This window comes from Danio rerio, chromosome 24 (genome assembly GCF_049306965.1).
Source record: "Danio rerio strain Tuebingen ecotype United States chromosome 24, GRCz12tu, whole genome shotgun sequence".
NCBI classification, from domain to species: Eukaryota; Metazoa; Chordata; class Actinopteri; order Cypriniformes; family Danionidae; genus Danio; species Danio rerio.
The window spans coordinates 42,970,001-42,994,000 of NC_133199.1; the positions used below are offsets into that span (position 1 = coordinate 42,970,001).

The window sequence follows — 24,000 nt, forward strand, 5'->3', positions numbered from 1 at the left end:
TCACCCCAAAATAGCTAATTACCTCATCCTTTACTGTACTCTCTCTTAGATGGATATAAACATTAAAGTCTTCAGTGTCACATGATCCTTTAGAAGTCGATGTTAATGTTGAAAGGAGTTGACATTATTGTGTAAAATGATGTGATGCATTCTCAGATACATTTTATGAATTTGTTGATCAATAAAAAGGTAATAAAACATTTATTTTAGATAACTCTTCATGCATTTATAGCTTTTTAATCAATTTAAAGTCACCCAGCAATTTAAATCACCTCATTATTTACTCTCCCTTTTGTGGTTTTAAACCTTTATGAGTTATTTTCTTCTGTTGAACACACGAAAGAAGATATTTTGAAGAATGCAATCATCGACTTCCATGCGGCCCCCATTGACTTTCATAGTGAGTGTCAGCATTTTTCTAAATATCTTCTTTTGTGCTGAACAAAAGGAAGAAAGCCAAACAGGTTTAAAACAAGGGCTGGATGAGTAAATACTGTTTTTAGTAACTGAAATAAAGGCAGAAGTATTTTATGCAAATTTATGCAAATGAGAAACCTTGTTTTAGCGGCCTGCTGAAATGTGCTTAAGCCAAAGGACTAATATTTTTACATATAAACTAAAAATGTAAATAAAGATATTTGTATTATAACAATGTAATACTTTAATTGCACAAAATACTGAAAAATAATTAAAAATAAAAGGTAATTACGTTGTTTAAACAGATTTTGAGCGAGTAAATGATGGCAGAAATTACTTTGTTTAATGTGCACCTATTAAAAAACAAGTTAATTTTGCTCTTAATAAAACGCAAATCAAGCAGCAGATAACATGTGATGCTACTTCAGCTTAAAACACGTGTTAAGGGAGTTTAAGGCGGATTTTCTGGCTTCAAATGAACTCTGCAGGCTGATTACAGGAACCGAAACCCCCCGCCGTGCCTTAAAAATGCATGATGTCTGTTTTATGGAACTTGAATTTCTCCCATGATGCATCAGCAGCCTTATCTGCACCTCTGCTGTCATCACTCAGACGTGTCGGCATCATGTCATCGGTACTTGTAAAACAAACAAACGCGTTCAGCAGCGTCGCTCAAGTGAAACTGTAAACAAGCGGCTAAAAAGAAGCGTTTTGTGAAGGGCTGAGTTTTTGTGTTGGTCTGTCCAAATTTCTAATTAGTGTGTGTGTGTTGCTTGGTCACTGTTTCTGTGTGTGTCAGGCCTGTTGAAAGAGTTATTGTGTGTGTGTGTGTGTGTGTGTGTGTGTGTGTGTGTGTGTGTGTGTGTGTGTGTGTGTGTGTGTGTGTGTGTGTGTGTGTGTGTGTGTGTGTGTGTGTGTGTGTGTGTGTGTGTGTGTGTGTGTGAATGCTGGCTGCACAACAAAGGAGGAATTTTGTAACTCTTCAAGAACAAGAATTAAAATATCAGGAGATGTTGTGAAAGAGAAACTTGGATGAATGCTTGAGGAGGTTCGTCAGGGGATGACAGAAATATAGGCAGAATTAACCGGTTTGTGATGTGTGTTTGAGGGAGGTCATGTGACACACGTGCACACACACACACACACACACACACACATGCATGTTTACTTTGCTGTGGACTTCTATGGTTTTATAATGCAGTAGTAACTACAAGCATAACCCTAAATGAAAATGCTAATCGTGTTGTTTATAAATATTGTCTTCAAATGCCAATGCTGACAAAAACCACACATCTTGCTTCACTTATTGTGAAGTTTTTCCGTAGAGAACAAACATTTCTGTGTCATAAAAATCAGACGCAGTAATAACAACACATGTGACTGGTTATGTTTAGAAAAGCATAACTGTCACACACATTACTGTTTGTTGTGTATTTTACGGAATTTTATTATATAAAGGCAGCATTTCAGTTATAATCAGCATAATCAGTTATTTTTATTATAAAATCTATTATTATTATTCATTCATTCATTTTCTTTTCAACTTAGTCTCCTCATTAATCTGGGATCGCCACAGTGGAATGAACCACCAACTTATCCTGCATATGTTTAACACTGCGGATGCCCTTCCTGCCATAACACATCACTGGGAAACATCCATACACACTCATTCACACACACACACACACTACGGTCAATTTTAGCATACCAATTCCCCTATTGCGCATTTGTTTGGACTGTGGGGGAAACCGGAGCACCCGGAGAAATCCCACACCCATACGGGGAGAACATGCCAACTCCACACTGAAACGCCAACAGACCCCGCCGAGGCTTGAACCAGCATCCTTCTAGCTGTGAGGCGATCGTGCTAGCCACTGCGCCACCGTGCTGCCACATTATTATTGTCAATCTTTATTAAAACAAAATTATAATCAGAGGTCTAAAGGAGCAAGTCATTTTTTCATTTTAGAAACTTCCTCTTTTATTTTGGATCCATTTTACATATGTGGATGGGAGGCTGCAGTTTTCATAACTGAAAATGCAACACAAAGTGTTGGATTTTTCATTCATTCATTCATTTTCTTGTCGGCTTAGTCACTAAATTTATCCGGGGTCGCCACAGCGGAATGAACCGCCAACTTATCCAGCAAGTTTTTACGCAGCGGATGCCCTGCCAGCCATCTCTGGGAAACATCCACACACTCATTCACACACACACTCATACACTACAGACAATTTAACCTACCCAATTCACCTGTACCGCATGTCTTTGGACTGTGGGGGAAACCGGAGCACCCGGAGGAAACCCATGCGAAGGCAGGGAAAACATGCAAACTCCACACAGAAACGCCAACTGAGCCGAGGCTTGAACCAGCGACCTTCTTGCTGTGAGGCGACAGCACTACCTACTGCGCCACTGCCTCACCATGTTGGATTTTTATTAGTTTAAAATGGCTCTTTCCTGGTTAAATATGTTATTGATGTCCCAATCAGGTTAGTTTTTTTTGCCCTTGTGTCAGTCATTTGATTTTAAGTATCTACCAAAACCTGATCTGATACGTCTATAATACTCAAAAAAAGAATAAAGAGAGAAAAAACTGATCCAGGATGTTCCTTATTTTTTCTTTAATTCACCTTATTTTAACATTATACATCTCTGTTAACAAACAGAGCACATCTGTGAGCTAGCTTGAACAATCAAGTCATAACTAATATACATTCTTCACTTTTGGACTTGAATATAAAAAGCAGCGAACATAAAAACAAACAGCAACTTAAAATACCCGGCAGGCAATCCCAAGTTTACATATCTCACAGTTTGCTATGGCAATGTTGTCGTCATCAACTTTATAATACCTCCAGACCGCAGACATACTCGCGCTTTCAGCTTCTAGCTGCTTCCGTGTTCTACATTGGCGGCATTTAACCAATACAACAAAGTGTTCTCACAGGCGCTGTCTGATATTGCACAGATGATATTAATGTATAACTTGTTATTTGCATACTTCATCTTAATAGCAATACCGATCTTTTCATGAGCTGCAATATTAGTTTTATCTAAGTGAATGCATGCTCTTTAGCAATGGTGAACGCGGTGTCAGTCTCACGATTGACAGCATCGTGACGATTAAATGAAGGATTAAATATCGTCAGAACATCTCGTGCTTAATGTGTGGATGAGGCAAACACTGTTACCTGAAAACTCCGTCCCACCGACTTAAAGTCTTTTATCCACTCTTCGAAAAGTGTAAATGCTGGATTGACATTCAGCACAAGATCACTCATCAGATGTGTCATTATTTGTAACTTTAGGTGGTTTCTAAAACTAAATCTGTCTGTTGTTTTCATTCTCTCGTATCCAGATCTTTACGTTTTCGTGGCTGTAGCTCCCTGTCAACGGAACTGAGTGATTGACAGCTGATATTAACCAATCCATTCGAGTTCTGTTCTAGCGCAGTGGGCCAATAAGAAGAGCTTGAAAGTGGAGCAGGCATTGCGGGCTTTGTTTACTGCAGCAAGTTGACGTGACAAGTGTTTTAAACCATTCCTGAGCGCTGCTTTTGCCATTTTTAGGTGCAAAGATGCTTAAGGTGTAAATGCTGCGCTCGTGTTGAACATTTTGCTCTGAAAGCTGGTCACACAACATCAATTTTAGGGTGCTTTCACACCTGTGAATCGATTCAGTTGTTCCGAAACAGAGATTACAAATGTTACATTGTTGCTCTTTGCTCTTGGAGCGGTTCGCTTTCACACTGCAAAGTTTCTAATCGGACCAAAAGAGCTAAAACAAGTCACGTGCGAGTAAACTCTCCTCACATTGGTCAGAGTGTCAGGGTTTATTTTGCAGCGTCTGAGGAGAGATGCGGTGGGGAGGGGTGAGAAGGGTGCGTGACGATGCCGATTTGATGAACGGGAGGGAGACGCGAGATTACCGGGAGATCATCACTCGTTTGCGGGCATCCGGAGACTCGCGAAACTTCCCGCCCTACTCATAATTCTCTCTTCATATAGCCATATGCCTATTATATATCCATAAAACACTGTGATATAACCGCGCTCGGATCGGATCGCTTTCTCACTGCAATAGATCCGCTCCAGGGTTCGTTTCAATCGAGCCAAGACCACCTCATTCAAGCGATCTCGGAGCGATTACTTTGGCGCGGAACAGAGCGCGATTGCCCTGTTCACATATGCCAAACGAACCGCGCTAACTGGGCAAACAAGATATGTTCTGAAACAAAAGTGTAGGTGTGAAAGTACCCTTATGCACTGCTCCCAAATATATTTTGAGGTCACATAAAATTGCGCATTTAAGACCAAAATGATCGCAATTTCGAACCGTGATTATAAATGCTGAAAAACATGCTGAAAACAATGCGTGTGTGTGCGTGTGTGTGCGCACGTGTGCATATGCGCATGTGTGCGTGCGTGCGTGCGTGCGTGTGCGTGCGTGCGTGCGTGCGTGCGTGCGTGCGTGCGTGTGCTTGCGCGTGTGCGTGCGTGCGTGCGTGTGTGTGTGCGTGCGTGCGTGCGCGTGCTTGCGTGTGTGCGTGCGTGCGTGCGTGCATGTGCTTGCGCGTGTGCGTGCGTGCGTGTGTGTGTGCGTGCGTGCGTTTGCTTGCGTGTGTGCGTGCGTGCGTGCGTGCATGTGCTTGCGCGTGTGCGTGCGTGCGTGTGTGTGTGCGTGCGTGCGTTTGCTTGCGTGTGTGCGTGCGTGCGTGCGTTTCAGAAATTATTCGAATATGCAGATTTGATGATCAAGAGACATTAATTTTTTATTACAGCTGAAAAAAATTGTGCTTTTACTAGTTTTGTGTTAATGAATGTGCTTTATATATTTGTGTGTTTCATAAATTACTCTAATATGCAAATTTGCTGCTCGAGGAACATTTCGTATTATTATGAAAGCTGAAAACAGTTGTGCTGATTATTAGTTTTGTGTTAATAAAAGTATATATTTATTTGTGTATGTGTCTGTGTCTGTGTGTGTGTGTGTGTGTGTGTGTGTGTGTGTGTGTGTGTGTGTGTGTGTGTGTGTGTGTGTGTGTGCGTCTGTGTGTGTGTGTGTGTGTGTGTGTGTGTGTGTGTGTGTGTGTGTGTGTTTCAGGCCAGCACTCTTCCACAGGGCACCATAAACCTGAATCAGTGTGTGGATGTGGTGGACGGTGAAAGCCGGACGGGTCAGAAACACTCGCTCTGCATCTGCACACCAGACAAAGACCATTACATCCGCGCTGAGAGCAAAGAGACAATACATGGGTGAGTTTTACACCCACACACATGAAGCATGAGCGTGATGATCTGTTCATCTGCAGTCTAACACATTACTGTAATACTGCGATGAACTACTCAGAGACAGCGCTTCACTCAGAATGCTCATTTATACATCCCACTATCAGTTATGTTTTAAAGAAAAAAAATCATGTTTTCTCTTTAATTCATGCAAGCACTTTCAGTCCACGATCTGTTTGATGGCTAATTGCGACTTTGATGCATTTAATAATTAACATTTACTCATTTAGCAGATGCTTTTATCCAAAGTGACTTACAAATGAGGAGTGTACAGCAAGAGATTACTGTTTGCTCTAAGGGCTTTTTGTATTATGCAGAATAAACATGCATTTGATCATAAAACTTGCTGGTAATAAATATAAATGAACACACAAACATATTGGACTTCAAAGATTTCAAAGCTCATGTGAATCTACTCCAATGAATGATAAATGGGATTTTTGGGATCATTTGTGTTGCGCTGAGGCATGTTTGGTTTTAAATATTAATAAGTAATAAGCAGGGCCAGACGGAATCTGTGGACGTTTTTTGCTATTTCTGCGGAGAATTTTGGTAAAAATGTGCGGATTTCTGCGGAATTATTTTGGGAGTATCCAGCGGAGTATCATAACTTACACTTTAATATATTAAATAAAAAGTAATAAATTACTGAATAAAAACTGAATAAATTCATATATACACATTTTCTCAAGTAAATAAACAGAATTTATAATGGGCTAAAAATCTGCGGAATTCTGCTGAAAATCTGCGGAAAATTTGCAGAATTCTGCGAGCGCAGATTACGTGTGGGCCTAATAATAAGTCACTGATGGTGATTAGTCATAGGTTCATAAGCAGTTAGTCACTAATTGAGTTTTCACTTTTTATTTTTATTAAGAAACACAGTAAAAGTTGTACATCAGAGATATTCAGTATATTTTATTTGTGAAACGTTTTACAAAAAAGGTATTTTAACAGCTTCATTTATTAAAATAAATAATGCATAGTGTAAACATAAATCATCTTGCTAATTTAATGATATCACATTTCTTTCTTCTAATTTCCCTAATTTTTCGGATCCAGTGCTCATACAGTATGTGCGGGTGAATCTTATCTGAGTTCATTAGAGTTGATGCATATTAGGGCTGCAGAAAACAATATTTAAAGTAAACAGTTCAATCTCCTTTTCCTCATGCCTTCAGGGGCCTGTTTCAGTAAGGAGGTTCAAACAACTCGGAGTTTAAACTTGAACTCTGAGTTAATTTACCAAGAGATTAAAAACTCTGAGTTTTCGGTTTCAGAATAGCGGATCTGAGTTAGGTCAATCAACTTTGAGTAGACCAACTCAGAGTTAAGCGCACACACTGTGACTATAAAAAGGCATTATCAATGGAGCGCAGATATTACGAGTGACCATGGCAGCATCTGAAAAAAAGAGAGCAGCATTTATTTCTCCAGCTGAACTTAATGTGATCATGCAACATTATAGCAAATTTAAGCGTATATATTTAAAAAGAAGCAACCATCAGTGAAACTGAGAAAGTTAGCCTGGGAAAAAAAGCTGCTCAAGTTAATGTGTAATTTTAATTTTTAAATATTTAAGTATAAAAAAATAAGTAATGTAAAGTGTAATGTTTATACATTTTTTTCTAAACTTTTATACACGTTTATCAGTTTTAATAGATTTAAAGTGCACTTGTGTGTCTGCCTTTTTTTCTTGATCAAGTGAAAGAGTTTGATATAACATTTAGAAGGTAACCGGTACTAAAAATAATTTGTAGAAAGAATAATAATCCCATTAATCTAGTTACAGTACATGTCGAAGGTCAGTGAATTTAAAGTAATTATTTATTGTTTTGTGTGTGACTAAAAGGTAGGCAATATCTATGTTTCCATCCAAATATATTACATAAATTTATGTGCAAAACTAGAATATTGTATCAAAGATGCGAATAAAGCAGCGTTTCCATCCAACGAGTCAAAGAGAACAAAATCGTCTTTTCCTGATTAACTTGCACCAAATATCAACTGTAAAAACAGAATTTACTGTGGTAGAAGAAGCTGCGTCAATTATTTATTTAAGAAATGTACTTGCGCCTCAGAAGACAATGAACAAGTGGGGGCGTTTGAAGCCATGAGATGCGCAGACTCTTGACACACTCCAGATGCTCAGAGGTAGCCTAATTATATACACTACTACTGAAACAGTTAAGGCATTTTAAAATGACTAAAGAAACATTTAAGACGTATTACAGTGCGCTCAGCCTGCTGGTTTGTCCATTCACAAACATTTTCTTCATCATATGAAGACCTTTTTTTAATGTACATACTGCAATTTGTTTAGTAAAAATGTTTCCATCGTAGTTTATGCGCATATTTTCTATAGAATAAAAGTTTATCCTGCTCAATTATGCGTGTTTTTCATGCATATCTTCAAAAGTTATGTGCATCATGACGTTTCCATCAATCCACATATGCACATCTCCAAAATGAGCATTAAAATAGGTGGGTGGAAACGCAAGGCTAAGGCAAGAAATACCGCTTCGTCTTTAAAAAAGGGGAGGAGACCGACAGAAACTCTGAGTTTAGAGAATAAAACCTGCTTCTGACCAGGTTAGATTCACAGAGTAAGTTACCACAGTAACTGATTCTGAGTTAAAGTGACCTTTCTTTTAGAAACAGGCTTAACTTACCCTGCTTTCTCGAGTTTAACAAACCTGCCATTTTGAAACGGAAAACCCAGAGTTTCTCTCATTTCAGAGTTAAAATACTCTGAGTTTTCACTTATCCTCCTTTTGAAACAGGCCCCAGGTATCACTCAAGATAAACACAACAAAATAAAGGAGCATCAATATAAATGATGGCTCCATATATCGATATCTTCAGCTGTCGTGGTTTTTAGGCGAGACTTAAAGATGTGAGAGGGGTTTACTAATTGAGGTTTTAAAGTAATTCTTAAACACTGTTTGTGTGTTCAGATGGCAGGAGGCGCTGATGGTGTTTCCACGAACCAACAAACAAAACCAGAAGAAGAAACGGAAAGTAGAAACGCCAACACCACAGGTACAGAACCATCTGATCACGATCAATGAGATCCCTATCTGATAAAAAATAAATACTGTTGAAGATTGAGATTGCAAGCTACAACACTGAGCCACCGTGCCACCCCATAATACCATATATTGTGATAAAATCTTCATCAATTGATCACAAAAACTGTATAAACCATCATAAGCCTAGTGTATACTGAAACAAACACCAGCATTTACACTAAAACTGCGTCTTCAGCATTTTAAAATGATTTCATTTGTTGTGGATCGAAGATGCCGGTGTAATTTGGTTGTCGGATGTAACATAACAAAACCGTATATATTTTAAAATGAAAACACGCTAGTGTAAACGGCAGATAAGTCTTGCATCCAAACCATCTCTCCGTCTGTTAGAGGTAAGATTAAGGTGCACGTTTAGACATAACTTATTTACACTGCGTTTGTTTAATCTTATGCACAATTTTTGTCTTCATTCTTGGACCGTAGTTACACACACAAACACACTCCTACACACTAAACCTCGCCAAATATTTCACTCACTCATTTAGTGAATGGCTGCTAAAGGAATGTACTCTGGAATTTGAAGGCATTTCCTCTTCTTAACTAAGCACTACCTGTCTAGTTCTTAGCAGGTTGAGTTATGACATGCATCTGCTTGCGAAAAAAAACAAAACAAAACATCATACACGTTTATTTTATTTAGTCTTTAAAAAACAATTAAAAACATTATTTATATATAAATATATATATATATATATATATATATATATATATATATATATATATATATATATATATATATATATATATATATATATATATATACACACAGTATGCTGAAAAATAATTATGTGTTAACTAATGATGAAGATGCTAATATTGCTACAAGTGTAATTTAAACATGAAATTTTAAATTATTCTTTTAAGTGAGTATGTTTTAATTGTAAAATCTAATTGTGAAATGCAGAGGATGCATTGATACCATTTTTTTGGAACCGATCCGATCTCAATACCAAAATTCTGAGTATCGACCGATACAGATCTGATCCCAATACGGTGCTTTTTTTTTCTTTAGGCATAATGCAGTGTCTATAGTTCTAGTGCTAATCTCAAATAATATATCTTCTTTAGTAAAAATAACAGACCTATAGGCTTACTTTATATGACAGGACGGCACAATCTAACTAAAAACGTGACGCTTGTAAACTAGGCCTCATTATTTAAGCATTTCTTATAGCATGTTGTCCAGCTTATGTTTCCTTTTTTAATATATATATTTTTTAAACCTGTAGTAGGCTACCACTATTGACCCTAATTGTTGGTAAAACAGTCGGTAAAAAAAAAAAAAAAAAAAAAAAAAAAAAAAAAAAATATATATATATATATATATATATATATATATATATATATATATATAAGCTAATTAACTTATTTAATTATTTATACTTTTTATTTATTAATTAATTTTTTTGCTGTAATATTTTTGCATGGTTAGGTTTGTTTGCATTACTGTGACTTATTGACCTGTGTTTTGTCAGGCTGCTGCTCTGTTAACAGGTCGATTTTCCCAGCAGATCATGAATGGGTTCATTGCAAGTGCAGAATGAGCACGATCTGAGTGCAAAACTGCAATCAATACATGAATTCTGGCTGTTTTCTGCTCACATTAATATCAGCAATCACCAGAACTGTCATCATTTGTCTACTACAGGGTGTCCGCGGGGTCTTAAAGTATTAAAAGTTGATAAATCAATGTAGAGGAAATTAAGGTCTTTAAAATGTATGAAAGTAGTCTTGAATGCTGTTTTGGATAGTGTTAAATTTGATATAATTTTTGATTATGTAATGCATGGTAAGCTAAAGTTTGTCTGAATTAAATCTGCCAATATCAGGATGCTGAGTAGTTTATGAAATCAGTGAAGTCCTACTAGATTTGACATCATGCTGCTTTGTTTACTGAATTAATCAAAGCAGCACTATTATTTCTGCAGTTCCATAGGCGCTAACCTGCTGAATTAGCTAGATTTAATAGATTTTTATTCAGTATATGAGTAATGTGTTAGTGGGGGATAATATTTAGTAAATATACTGAAAGTTAAAATCTCGCCAGTGTTTCCGGTTGAAAAGTGGTTAGAAAGTCTTAAAATGTATGGAAAGAGTCTTTAAAAAGGTCTTAAAAGGTAATGACTTTCCCTCTCTGATTCCTGTATATGCTCTGCAGTAATGGTTGTCATATTTGTGCTTCAGCCGGGATGCTGGGAGGTCTGCTTTCATGCAAAGAAAAATAAGTGGTTTTATGTTTTAATCAAAAAGGTAATACTGGGCGTTCAGGTGGAAACAGGACAGACACAGACGCTAATCTGCGAGTGTGTGTTTAGTGCGGGGTGTGGTGCTGAGCGCAAATCAGCGTGTGTATGAAATCATGGCACAATAGCTCATTTGTTATCAGCCTGCAAGTTTAGACAGTTACATTGGTGTGTATCTGTCTACACACACACACACACACACACACAAACACACACACACACACACACACACAGGTGTTTTTGACTTCAAAGAGCTCTTTGTTCTTGACTAGGGGGTTAGTTAAATATTATGCTTGTCTATATGTGTGTTTGTCTTTGTCTTTGTGTTCAGGAACCAGGCCCAGCGAAGGTGACGGTCACCAGTACGAGCAGCAGCAGCAGTATGGTGTGTCTGCCTAGCACTATAGCTCATGCAGAGCGAGTGCCGGCCACTCGAACCACACTGTGGCAGGAGGAAACATGGAGTCGAGCCACTTTACCCACAAGCTGCAGCACCGGCAGCCTGAGTCAACTGGGTACTCGCACACAGCAGACACTATAATTCACTGGACATGTACAGCGGGGGAGATAAGTGTTATACATGTCAACATTTTTCTCAGAAAACATATTTCTAAAGGTGCTGGTGACTTGAAATTTTCCCCGGTTGTTGGAAACAACCAAAGAAATCCATACATGCAAGGAAAACAAATCTAATTAGTTTACAAATGAAGTTGTGTGTAATAAAATTAAATGACGCAGGGAAAAGAGTATTGAACACATGAGGAAAGGAAGGTGTAGAAAGGCAGTGAAAGCCCAGACAGCAGCTGAAATCTCTCTGTAGTTCTTCAGCAACCTTCTGCCCTTCCTCAGTGTAAATGAATATCAGCTGCTTCAGTCCAACATCTACAATAGCAGGAGGATGAAGAAGAACCCAGCATGGACATTTCAGCAAGACAATGATTCAAAACGCAGCCAAAGACACTCTTGGATGCTTTTAGAGAAAGAAAATCAAGCTGGAGAATGGCCCAGCCAACAACTTGACTCGAACCCAATAGAAAATACGAAATGATAAAGCTCAGATATGATAGACGAGACCCACAGAACCATCCAGATTTTGACACACTTTTTTGTCTTTTAATAGATATATTATATGACAAACTTGCTTTATTTACCAAATAAAGTGAATGTAATTGGATTTGCATTTTAAAAATTAAATAAAAAGTAAAAAGATATTATTTTTTATCTCATATATTAAGGTTTTGTTATGATACTCCCAAAATAATTCAGCAGAAATCCGCAGACTTTTAACAAAATTCTCAGCCGAAATGGCAAAAAACATCTGCAGATTCCGTCTGCCCCTACTCATTGCACTTTACATTGGTATCTAGAATATTATCGGTAAACTTGTGCTATGAACTTGAGTTATGCATGTTCCTATTAACCATTTGTACTGTAAGAGTTTCAGGCTACTGTTGATTTATATCTGAGATTTCTTACATGCCTCATTCCAATCCTCTAGAGATATTTCACCTTCTGTATCTTCTTTCCATAAATTCTCTTCATTAAAATCAAGGTAAATTTCTACTCCAACTACAGCCATTATACCAGCGTCACAGCCAAGCGGCAACCTCCCGCTCTCCCTCAGGAAGCCAATACGGAAGTAACTAAAACTGCAATTCATCCAAAATTCCGCTAGTCCTGGCCGCTCCTGACTCCAAAATAGAGCAAATTTCAATTGAGCCCACTGTTAGAATGGCCAACTTTACAGCAGAAAAAAAGGTGTTTACAGCCTGCTACAAAAAAGATTTTGGTTAATACAGCTAATATTACCCTTCATGACAACTGTGAGGGGGTGAATTTTTTATAACTCATCCGTTTCCTTTATATTAAGTTATATTAAGTTTGCATAATTAAGGGCGTGGCCACTTGAGTGACAGCTAGGTCTCGCTGGTCGCCGTCACGTCACCTCAGCTGAATCCTGCAGATTAGCCACTGAACTCGGCGTATTTATCGTATTTCTGTGATGTTTTATGAGGCTTTACAGTCAACTGCCTTTTGGACTTGTTTCCTACAATTATTAGATGCTGAGTGCACTTAATTGTGCTCACAAACCATTCACGTGGCCTCCGTTTCCCATGCGAGTAAAGTTATATACTTATATACCATCTCTATACATGTATTTGTTTTATTTAAGATCATTTATCAATTATATTTAGAGCTGTAATGCACTCCAGAATCTGACGGATTGATTAGCTGTAGGCTCTAGAACCGTCATCTGAAGCGTTGTCATACAGTGTTATGCTGGATTTCATCAATAGTCTTACATTAACTAACACAGACTATATCTGAAGTGTTTGGAAGTAATTCGTGTTTTCCTCCTGTTGAAAAACGTCATAAGAACAATGTTTAGTGGCTCAGTGTATTACAGCAGTGTTTTTAAAAGTCTAAATGTACAACCAAGCACAAGTGGTCAGAACACAAACGAGTCGCAGGTGATAAAGTATTAAGCGTTTCTCCCAAAGTAAAGTGTGTCTGAACCAGGTCCAAGCTAAATGCCAGCAGGTGTCTGCAGCTCCGCCCACTCTCCGCCTCTTTGCCCTTGTTTGGTATCCCGCCGTGGGTGTGATGACGCGCGAACAAAATGGCGATGGTTGGCCACGCCTACTTGTGGCTTCTTTTGCGCTCTTTAGAAACCTATGGGTGACGTCACGGATACTACGTCCATATATTTTACAGTCTATGGTCGCAGCCCATTATCTCTGTCATGTTCAATACATATGATTACATTACTGATTTACATCAGCAGGAAACATTTAGAGGAAAGACGTCTAGTTCACACATAAACAAGTCCAACCAATCTCCCATTAAACAGAAAGAACATTAAATTACATTCGCTCACTCAGAACACCAGCCTCCCTAAAACCACAGTAACTATAATTTCAGACAAAACGCTACAGAGATCATACCTCAATAAAACTGTGGTAACTTACTCACCATTGTCATTAAAAAAAGCCAAAATGACAGATTCTCAAAGTGTCTCATACTGCTTGAAGGAGATGCCAGATTCATTTACTTGGGTATTTTGTTAGCGGTATTGCTACCATAGTACATTCTGTATCAGTACTAACTGTTCATTTTCCTCCCTTCTCACGTTCAGATTCTGGAAACTCGAATGTTGGTCGCAAGCCTCGCGTGGAGAGTGGATATTTTTCACTGGAAAAACCCAAGATTGAAGATGAAGGACAGCAGTATCACCTTCAACAGGAGGAAGAGCCTCCATCAAAGCTGCAATCACATCCACCTGAGCTTTCCTCTTCGTCATCATCATCCTCTCGCTCCAGGTATCTCTCCTTTGATCCAGAGCTCTACAGTTCTCCAATCAGCTCACACAAACACACGTCACATGACCCACACAGCACTGTGCACACGCAGGCTTCCAGTGTTGTGTGTGACGCTCATAAACACAACATGCAAAGCAAATCAGAGAAGCATCTTTCTCAGTCGTCGGAGATCCTGTCAGATTCAACGCTGAACCGGGATTCAAACATCTACAGTCCGAACCCGCACGCAAACGTCCTCCCATCATCCCTGTCCTCCTCTCAGAGCTCTTTGGACTCTGAGCAGAGTCCGGAGAGTGTAGTGGGTGGAGCCTTGGGCAGGGCGGGGCGCAGTGGGTGTGGTTATGTGGCTCTGGCTGATGTGCCAAGGGCACGGAGACTCAGCCATCGGGATGCGTATCGATGCAGTCAGAAGCGGCAGGAGCTGCGGGCGCGCACCAGGAGCCCTGGCAGAGAGGAGGTGGAGCGGCTGTTCGGATGCCAGCGAAGGTGATTAGCATTTACACATAAAGGCTCTGTTTCAAATTTAAGTGAGGTGGTTATCTGCTTAGAAAGCAGCTGTAGAGTCTAACAAAAACATTGGACTATGCATGAGTGGCTTACAAAAAATAATAATAAAAAAGTCTAATAAATAAACTAAAAATACATTTGTTTATTAGATTTTTTATTTTTATGTACTAGGGTTTGGTAATGTCGACCAATTTGTCATTGTACAATGTCTAATGTGAAACATCGCGATGGATGATGGCATCGCCGTCATAGGTGTTGATGATTTAAAGGGGCATAAACCCCCCGTTTCAACAGGATGTTTTCACACCTCTAAAATGTCAGGAAAGTGGGTGTGTCTGGGGAGGGAAAATGGGCAGGGTTTGAATAGAAATGGGAGTTGCCATTTGTGCACGCGCTGCTGACTGAGGAAAAACAAACACACACACACAGGGGAGAGAGACTGTGTGTTTAATGACGGTGAAATGTTTGATACCGCACGTCGTATAAGAGAAAAAAGCCTCTGCATTTCTCTGTAACTCAGATGCACTCAGTAGGTCAGAAAGCCGTGTGTGTGTAGACCAAGGCTATTCAATTAGCGGCCCGTGGGCCGAATCCAGCGCCCGAGGCACTTTGTTCCGGCCCTCCAAACAGTGTGACCAAGACATAAAAAATAAATTTAGTTCAGTCGACAAACGGCCGCTATAGTTATGAAGTGACGTGCGTCCCTGTTCAATAACAGCACGAGCTGCAGTTAAAGGCTGCACAGAGCGCGAGTCATCATAAGCGAGAGGTGCGGGCAGCCGAAAACATTTTTGTAGAAAAGGCAATTTGTACAATGCACTGATATCGTTAATATGGATACAACGATTAGCCGATTTCACTATTAACTGCGCTTTAATTCGTCACAGTTTATTAATTGTAAAGTCTTCTCTAAGCCACATTTTTGTTGCTCGAAACGAAACCGCTGCAAAATGCCAAGATGCCTGTGCGCTTATTTTAAGATTGAAGTACACCGATGCTAATACACACACACAGGATTAACTATAGCAGCGGCCGTTCCCATATCACGTCTTTTCCGCTTGCAAGTTTGTTATTTCTAATGTAAGAATATATGACAATATGCGGGCGTCAGCGGAGCGATGCGCTTGCGTTTTTCAGTGCACACGCAGTAGAAAACATCTGACGGTGAGAGTTGTGCATGCTTTTCAGTGGAATGTAAACAAAAGATATGTTAGATAAATTATTATTAAAATGATTATGTATGCATGAATGCAGATGGCAACAACAGTTAATCTAAATAGCTACTTACCTAATATAAAGCTTGAATTTACATTAGACGTGATGACAGTGAAACCATGAATATTCTTCAGACAATATAAATGAACAACCAAAATCTCTAATTGTTATACAGTTCAAAACATAACGTATGAATGTGTCTGAATGTAGAAGCCTACTTCAGCAATGCACTGCTTTTGTTGTGCTCTGAAATACAACATTTCAATGTTTGTAAAAAAAAAAAAAAAAAAAAAGTCAGTTGTACAATGCAGTAATATTATGTAGTTTCAAAATGCAATATATTAACATTTTAATGTAGAAAAACCAACGTGGGTGTCTTAAGGAGCAAAAATATACAGCATATGGGCCCTTATATGCAGTTGTGTTATTACACGTATAGCAAGTTATATCTCTCCGGCCCTTCGTTTAAAATGCTTTTCATGAACTGGCCCCCATGACAAACTAATTGAATAGCCCTGGTGTAGAATATCCTGTCACAAAATGCGGTGAAAATTCAACACGACAGTGGGCAAAAGTTTGCTAACAGTGCTCACGTGTCTACACACAGAGAGCAGCATTTACAGCGGATCTTTCAATATTGCAGTGATATTAACGTACTGTAAACTAATTAACTTAGAAATCATTTTGACTAAGGTCTGTCTTTAAACACTGAAAGAGTACAGCTGACCATACCAACTATAACTTTGCCATCTGAACGAACAAATAAAGAGCACTGATCACACACTTACCGAATCTGTAGACCGGATAATCAACACATACTGGAGCTGCGTCTTTTTTTTTTAAAGGAGACGAGCAGCAAATCCAGATCTCACCATAGACGAGAAATGCTCTCGAGTAATAAATGTTCCAAACAAACGTTTTTCAGCCGCGCGTTGCGTACACGGACCCAGCAGCGCTCTCATAGAGAGAAAATGAAACAAAACCTTCACATTATGAAAGCAACACTGGCGACCCGTATCTCCAAACAAGTCTTATTCTTTTCCCACAACTTTTAGCCACACGACGTTTGTCGTCTCTCTGCCGTCTGAACACTACTTCAGGTACAGTCTAAGAAAGCTAGCATGCATATTAATGAAGTTGCAGTGCATACATAATGGCACGCGCTGATTGGTTTGAACCAAGCCATACTCATGAATGAATGCAACACACTGAGAGACGTAATATGGGACGGTAAAGTACAGACGTCCAGTCTGCACACTGGAATACACGCTAAGATCTCATGGCCGTGACGCAGCTTCAGAAATTCGTTTCAAACCGGAAGTACGAATTTGCTCAAAATAATGCAAAAACAATTAATTTTCACTTTTTAGTGAGATATATGAGTCCTAATAGTGTTTATAGCAGTGTGGGACACATATACGACTGTCAACAGCTCAAACACATGTGTTGGTGTTTCGTGACCCTTTATTTATTCATGAATACTTAATCAGTTCATTAATTATTTGTAGCCTACTGTTTCAACTTCCTGAACCCGCATGGTCTTTGTTTTACCCATAACCAAATCATAAATAAATAAAGATAAGCTACACACAAATTACCACCTGTCAATCACTAGTTTAATAATGATTTGTTCAGCTGTAGTTTAAAATTACAATGGGTTTTTCCTCCTCTAAGGGCTTCTCATGCAGTCTGTCGCCATCTTGTGGATGAACATTGTCAACCGTCTTCGCTCTGCATAGTATCACAGTCTGATGGATGCCGACGCGCTGTTTCTAATGTATCTCCGAAATTATAAATAATTAAAATAGGTGCTGCCGAAATAAATAAACTGCATAGTTGCAATCTAAACAACTACATTCCCGACCATAAAGACTCAAGAGTACATTATGTTGTCCAACAGCTGCAATATTTGTCAAACTGTAGTGAGTTTATTGATCTGCTGTCACTTTGTGTGGGTGGAGTAATACACAAGGGTGAGGAGGCTTTACGAGGGCTGATATTACAGAATATCGCACTGCTATCAGTCATATATCAGTATGTATGTGCATATTTAAATTATTTAGGATTTTAGATTTTATACATTTATAACAAATTTATTTGAGATTTTTCCTCTTCTGGATGGTTGTGTCAGGTCAATACTAACAATATAATTCAATATACCACCTTATTTTTATTGCGGAAGTAAGCTTTGAATATTAGACTACCCGTTTATTAGCTGCTATAGGGAAATGGCCAGAAAAACACTGAAGCACAGAGAACTGTAGAACTATTTGCACAGCAAATCCATTGTTTATATTTACGACAACATATTAAAATACTACAGAAATACCAGTTTGCCATATCAAGCTAAAAGTATATGGAAACAAATGACATTGATAGCTAGACACTGCCTGTGCCCACTGTTATTTTAATGCTTTATCCATACTTTTTCAGTAATTATTAAAATACATTTAGTTTTAAGCTAATTCCAAGTGATTTTAAAGGTTCATATTTTAATGCAGCTTCATATAATGAAAGTCAGTGCAGAAATGTTGTTCAATTCATTCCACAGCTAGCAACTGTGATGAAATTAGTAGTATTCATCATCTGGTCAACTGATTCTCATCCCAAATTGCTCCTTTAATAGCTGACTTTATTAGTTTACTTAATTACTTTATGCTTTAATTAGCATATAAATATTCTGCACGGCCAGTATTTGATGAAAGTGTTTAATTAGCTTGTGTTTTAGTTGTGACTAAAGTGTATAAATGCTATCTTGTTTTGTCATGTATTCAAGATGCATTAGGTATATTTTTGTGTGTGCAAAAACTCAACAAATATCAACAAGTCTAATATTGTTTTGGTTTAGAATAGATTTTAGAGGCTCTTTTTATGCTTAAAATGCTGTCTAGGTCGGTCACTCACTAGAGTTTGGATCAGAGCCAATAGCACACACACATTCTGTGTATGTACAGTTGAAGTCAGAAATTATTAACCCCCCTGAATTATGAGCCCCCCTGTTTATTTATTTCCCCCAATTTCTGTTTAATGGAGAGAAGATTTCAACACGTGTAAAATTAATAATTTTAATAATAATTAATAAGCTTAAAGGGCTATATATATATATATATATATATATATATATATATATATATATATATATATATAAATAATTTTAATATTATATAAAAAATATATAATAATACATATAAATAATTTTAAATATTTTTTATAAAAAAAAAATTGTCCTTAAAATGGTGTTTAAAAAATTAAAAACTGCTTTTATTCTAGACAGGGGAAAAAAAAAAAAAAAAAAAAAGAAAAAAAAATATATATATAGAGAGAGAGAGAGAGAGAGAGAGAGAGAGCTTAAAGGGCTATATATATATATATATATATATATATATATATATATATATATATATATATATATATATATATATAATTTTAATAATATATATAATAATACATATAAATAATTTTAATTATTTTTTTATAAAAAAAAAAATTGTCCTTAAAATGGTGTTTAAAAAATGTAAAACTGCTTTTATTCTAGCTGGGGGAAATTTTTTTTTTTTTACATATTTTACATATTATATAATATATTATATATTATATATTTATATTTATATATATAAATAATTTTAATAGTATATAAATAATTTTAATATTATATAAATAATATATATAATAATATATATAAATAATTTTAATAATTTTAATTTAAAACGTTTTTCCTTAAAATGGTGTTTAAAAAATTTAAAGCTGCTTTTATTCTAGCCGAAATAAAACAAATAAGACTTTCTCCAGTAGAAAAAATATTATCAGACATACTGTGAAAGTTTCCTTGCTCTGTTAAACATTATTTGGGAAATATTTAAAAAAGAAAAAAAAATCAAAAGGGGGCTAATAATTCTGAGTTCAACTGTATATCTTCATTTAAATCACACAAATGAAGTAATCGTTAAGTGAAGTCCATGTTTTATAGCCTCATTAGCCTTTACAGTTCATGTTCTGTAACTGAGAAGATACGTAGCTACTTCCCCTGCAGTATAAACACAATCTGCTCGCTCAGCTTCAGCCAACGTACCTGCTGTGTTTACGTCTCCCGAGCAAACGTAGAGCTTTTACCTCCACCTGCTGGAGTCAGCAGGAAAGAGCAGCCTGGTGTAAGTCAATGACACTCAGGACAAACAAGTTGAGAAACTGAGATGCAGAGAGGATGCTCTTCTGTTTTAGCTAATGCTTTGACGACATTCTGAATCATGACTTTCATCTCATTCCTGCAGCTTTAGCGCCACCTAGTGAACGCTGTGTAGAATTAAACCTCTCTCTTCCATTTAGTTGAAGTCCTAAAAGCTGTGGCCGTTCAATTCTGATGGAAATGTTCTTTATTTCTGCACTGTTCTCCTTCAGTTCTTTCTCGTGCCTTTTGTTCCTGTCTTTAGCTCCTTTACTTGATCTGTTTCTTCTCTTTTTCAGGCCGTCTTCTGAAACTTCCTGCCCTGTGCTGTGCCCTGCCACGCCCACTGACACGCCCACTGCTTAATTTCATTCCACCTGCTGGAGCCAAACCATACTACACACACACACACACACACACACACACACACACACTCTGAATCAAACACAGAAACACTAACGCCTTTTTCACACCACAAGCAGCATATTGAATTCATTGAAACGCTGATATATACTCATACACTTATAGAAATAATTAAGAGATCAGTTGAAAGTTCACAAAAATGTTGCAATAGGGATGCTCTGATCGATCAGTTGAAGATTGATATCGGCCGATAATCACATTTAATGACTCAATTGGTACTCGCCAGTCTGACTGAACTCATGAACCCATTGCAGGCATAGCCGGCCCTCCCTATAAGCGAACTAAGCGGCTGCTTAGGGCCCCGCCGCCATTAGGGGGCCCCCATAACCCGCTGGTGGTGCAAGCCGTTTTCGTGCTAAAATCTTTTTTTATTTGCATTTTACAAATTACTTTCATTGACAGTGCTTTAGGACTTAAATATTTATACATTTTCACAAAAAAAAGAAATCCCAATTTTATTGAAGTTAAAAATTGTTTTCGTGTGAAGGTCATGTGATCAACAGGAAGCTCGCAGCATCTCATTTCTCATAGGCTTTCTGTTCTTGTGGTTCAAGTTTGTTCTTACAAGGTAACCTGCAAGACCGACCAGTCACCATGAAAATGCAAATTCGTGCACAGACACAACCATGGCCTTTGCTTCATTGCCTGCCCTGTTATATACCTGATTTTTTGGGGGGGAAATTGGACCACAAAAATAAAACAAAGCTAACGTCCTTCTTTAGTCATAGAAAAACTGAGGGGAAATATTATACCATAAATTTATATGATATAATGAAATCATAATATAATATCATATTTATCAAAAATTGCCAATTACAGATTAATTAACAGTCTACTTATATAAAATATGTAGTTTTTTCCTGGTTTTACAGACCCTAAAGTGGTCTGTAAATGGCAATACTCCACTGTTTATAGCAAGGTAGAGACCCAAAATAATGCTGTTTAGGGCCCCCAAATGTACAGGGCCAGCCCTGACCGTAGGTGTTTATTTATGAGTTAAATAATAAGGAAGATTGATCTGAATAAAAATGTTTTTATTATCAAATTATTGCTTTCTTGAGGCTTCTGAAGTTAAATTATAGATTATATTCATATATAGATGACACAATAACATCTCTGAAACTATGACGTATACTGTATAGACACAGTATCAGCCGATCACCATGACAAGGAATCGATACTCAGTATAGTCTGCAAAAATCCTGATCAGAGCATGCCTAGTTCTAAACTTAAATTAAAGTTACAAGTGGAAAGTTTAATGTTATATTTTAGTCTGTTTGATTGATGCAACTTGAAATGACTAGAAAAGTTGAACAATAATTTACAAAATGCATTTTTTAAAGTAATAAAAATATTGTTTTTCAAAACATGCATTGAAACCAAATAATCCGAAAAAAAAAAAAAAGTTTTTAAAACCAAATATTGCTTTCTTTCTTCTTCTGAAGTTAAATGATAGATTATGTTCATATATGGATGACACAATAACATCTCTGAAAATATGACATCTTTATCTTTTTCTCTCAATGACAATATTGTTTTTTAATATTGGCAAGAAATATCATCAGTAGTTCATATAATAATCAAATAATATATTTTTTTAATACATGCAATGCATAACTATGAATGATAAATGGGTCACACTTTGTTTTGACGGTCCGTTTGTTGAATTTAAGTTGCATTGCGTCTACATGCCAACTAACTCGCATTAGATTATTAGTAGACTGTTAGGTTAGGGTTTCTTATAGTCAGTTAAATGTCTCTTGAAGGAGCAGGGTCAGCAGATATTAAGCAGACAGTCTACTAATACTCAAATGGACCATTAAATAAAGTGTTACTGGTAAATATACACAATTTTTCAATATCTGTATATAAACGCATACAATTAGGCCCAAAATTATTCATACCCCGGAACAATTTGGACTTAAAGTTTTTGTTCAAATGTAAATAAAAGCTGAGTAATATTTTTTCCTGCGATGATGCCTCTTTCTTGTGCATCATCTTTTGTTTCATTTAAGGTCAAAAAAGTTGTTGGTTAAATGATAAAAGTAATTTTAAGTTTGCAAGGGGGTATGAACAATTTCAGGCTTGACAATACATATAGACTATATATATAGCTTCAGCTTGTAAATACAAATATGCTGCTGCTTGAATTTGGTGTGAAAGCGGTGTAAAATATGAATTCAGCCTACTGACACATGGGTGAACACAGAGACAAAGACTGACTGCTGTCTGGGGTTCTGCTCATGGCTGCTGTCGCTGGTTTCCTGCGTCTGTCCTTCTGCTCCTCCATCTGCTCTTACACAACACTACAAAATCATATTTAAACAAATACTGCAGATCAATCAATAATATGTGCATTACTGAGAGAAACTTCTATACACTGAAATCTTCATAATGGTCGTTTTGCATAGGAAAGACGCATGTTTGTTAGCTACAGTAGCTCTAGATCTGTTTCTCAACCACGTTCCTGTGGGACCACCAGCTCTGCACATTCTCATGTCTTCTTAACCAAACCATTCAGATCATCAGCTCATTAGCAGAGACTGAAAGGCCTGTAATGGGTGTGGCAGACAAAGGAGAAATCCAAAACATGCAGTGTTGGTGGTCCTCCAGTATTGTGGTTGAGAAACACTGTTTTAGATTAAATTTTGCTGGATTTTACATGTTATTTGAGCTCAATTAGCTATTGAATTGTGATTTAAGATGAGCAGTGTCAGCTTTAACATCATAATACAAGGACAAAACAAGGAAAGCAATGTCCAAACACATTTTCTGCTTGATTTACGACAGTGTTGAGGTTTTTACGGCGCTCCGTTTCACCTCACTGACCTGTGATGAGCAGAGGAAATGTGTTTTTGTTTTTCATCTTTACATGAAATATCCTCCAGCATCCTTCCTCTAGATGTAAACATCCTGGAGTGTTGCGTGGAAATGTTTATTTATCAGTGCATTTATTAGTTGATTTATCAAGCGTTTAAGATGAGAGCTCCATTCAGTTGATTATTTTGGAAAGTTTTCAAACATTCTGATCTGTTTTGAGGAGGTGAAGCATCTGATTATGGGAGAATTTTTCTGTTCTGAGCTCTTGTGTGTTTTGCTGCAGGCGTTCGCAGGTTATTGAGAGATTTGAGGGTCAGGACACTGTCAACGCTCCAGAGCAAATGGACACCACGAGTTCCTCAACAGATCCCGCCCCTTCTTACTCTAAAACAGCCAATCAGAGAGCAGGACGCAATGAGAAACGCCTCTCCAACCAGAAACAGGTGATTCATTTAAATTCATTCATTCATTTTCCTTCGGCTTAGTCCCTTATTTATCAGGGGTAGCCA

The 24,000-nt window shown here is 37.4% G+C and overlaps 1 protein-coding gene across 37 annotated transcripts in view; it reads left to right on the forward strand.

Moving 5' to 3' along the window:
• The window catches only part of si:ch73-103b11.2, a 109,196-nt gene that overhangs the window by 36,119 nt on the left and 49,077 nt on the right, over window positions 1-24,000 (forward strand). For 19 of the 37 annotated variants that reach the window (XM_005162902.5, XM_009297658.4, XM_068217285.1 and 16 more), the window contains exons 4-8: window positions 5,525-5,676; window positions 8,667-8,751; window positions 11,376-11,559; window positions 14,181-14,850; window positions 23,775-23,934. In XM_005162902.5, the coding sequence (XP_005162959.1) occupies window positions 5,525-5,676; window positions 8,667-8,751; window positions 11,376-11,559; window positions 14,181-14,850; window positions 23,775-23,934 (1,251 nt within the window). The remainder of the gene's footprint in view (window positions 1-5,524; window positions 5,677-8,666; window positions 8,752-11,375; window positions 11,560-14,180; window positions 14,851-23,774; window positions 23,935-24,000) is intronic. The other 18 variants (XM_073941136.1, XM_073941137.1, XM_073941138.1 and 15 more) reach the window with 1 other exon arrangement.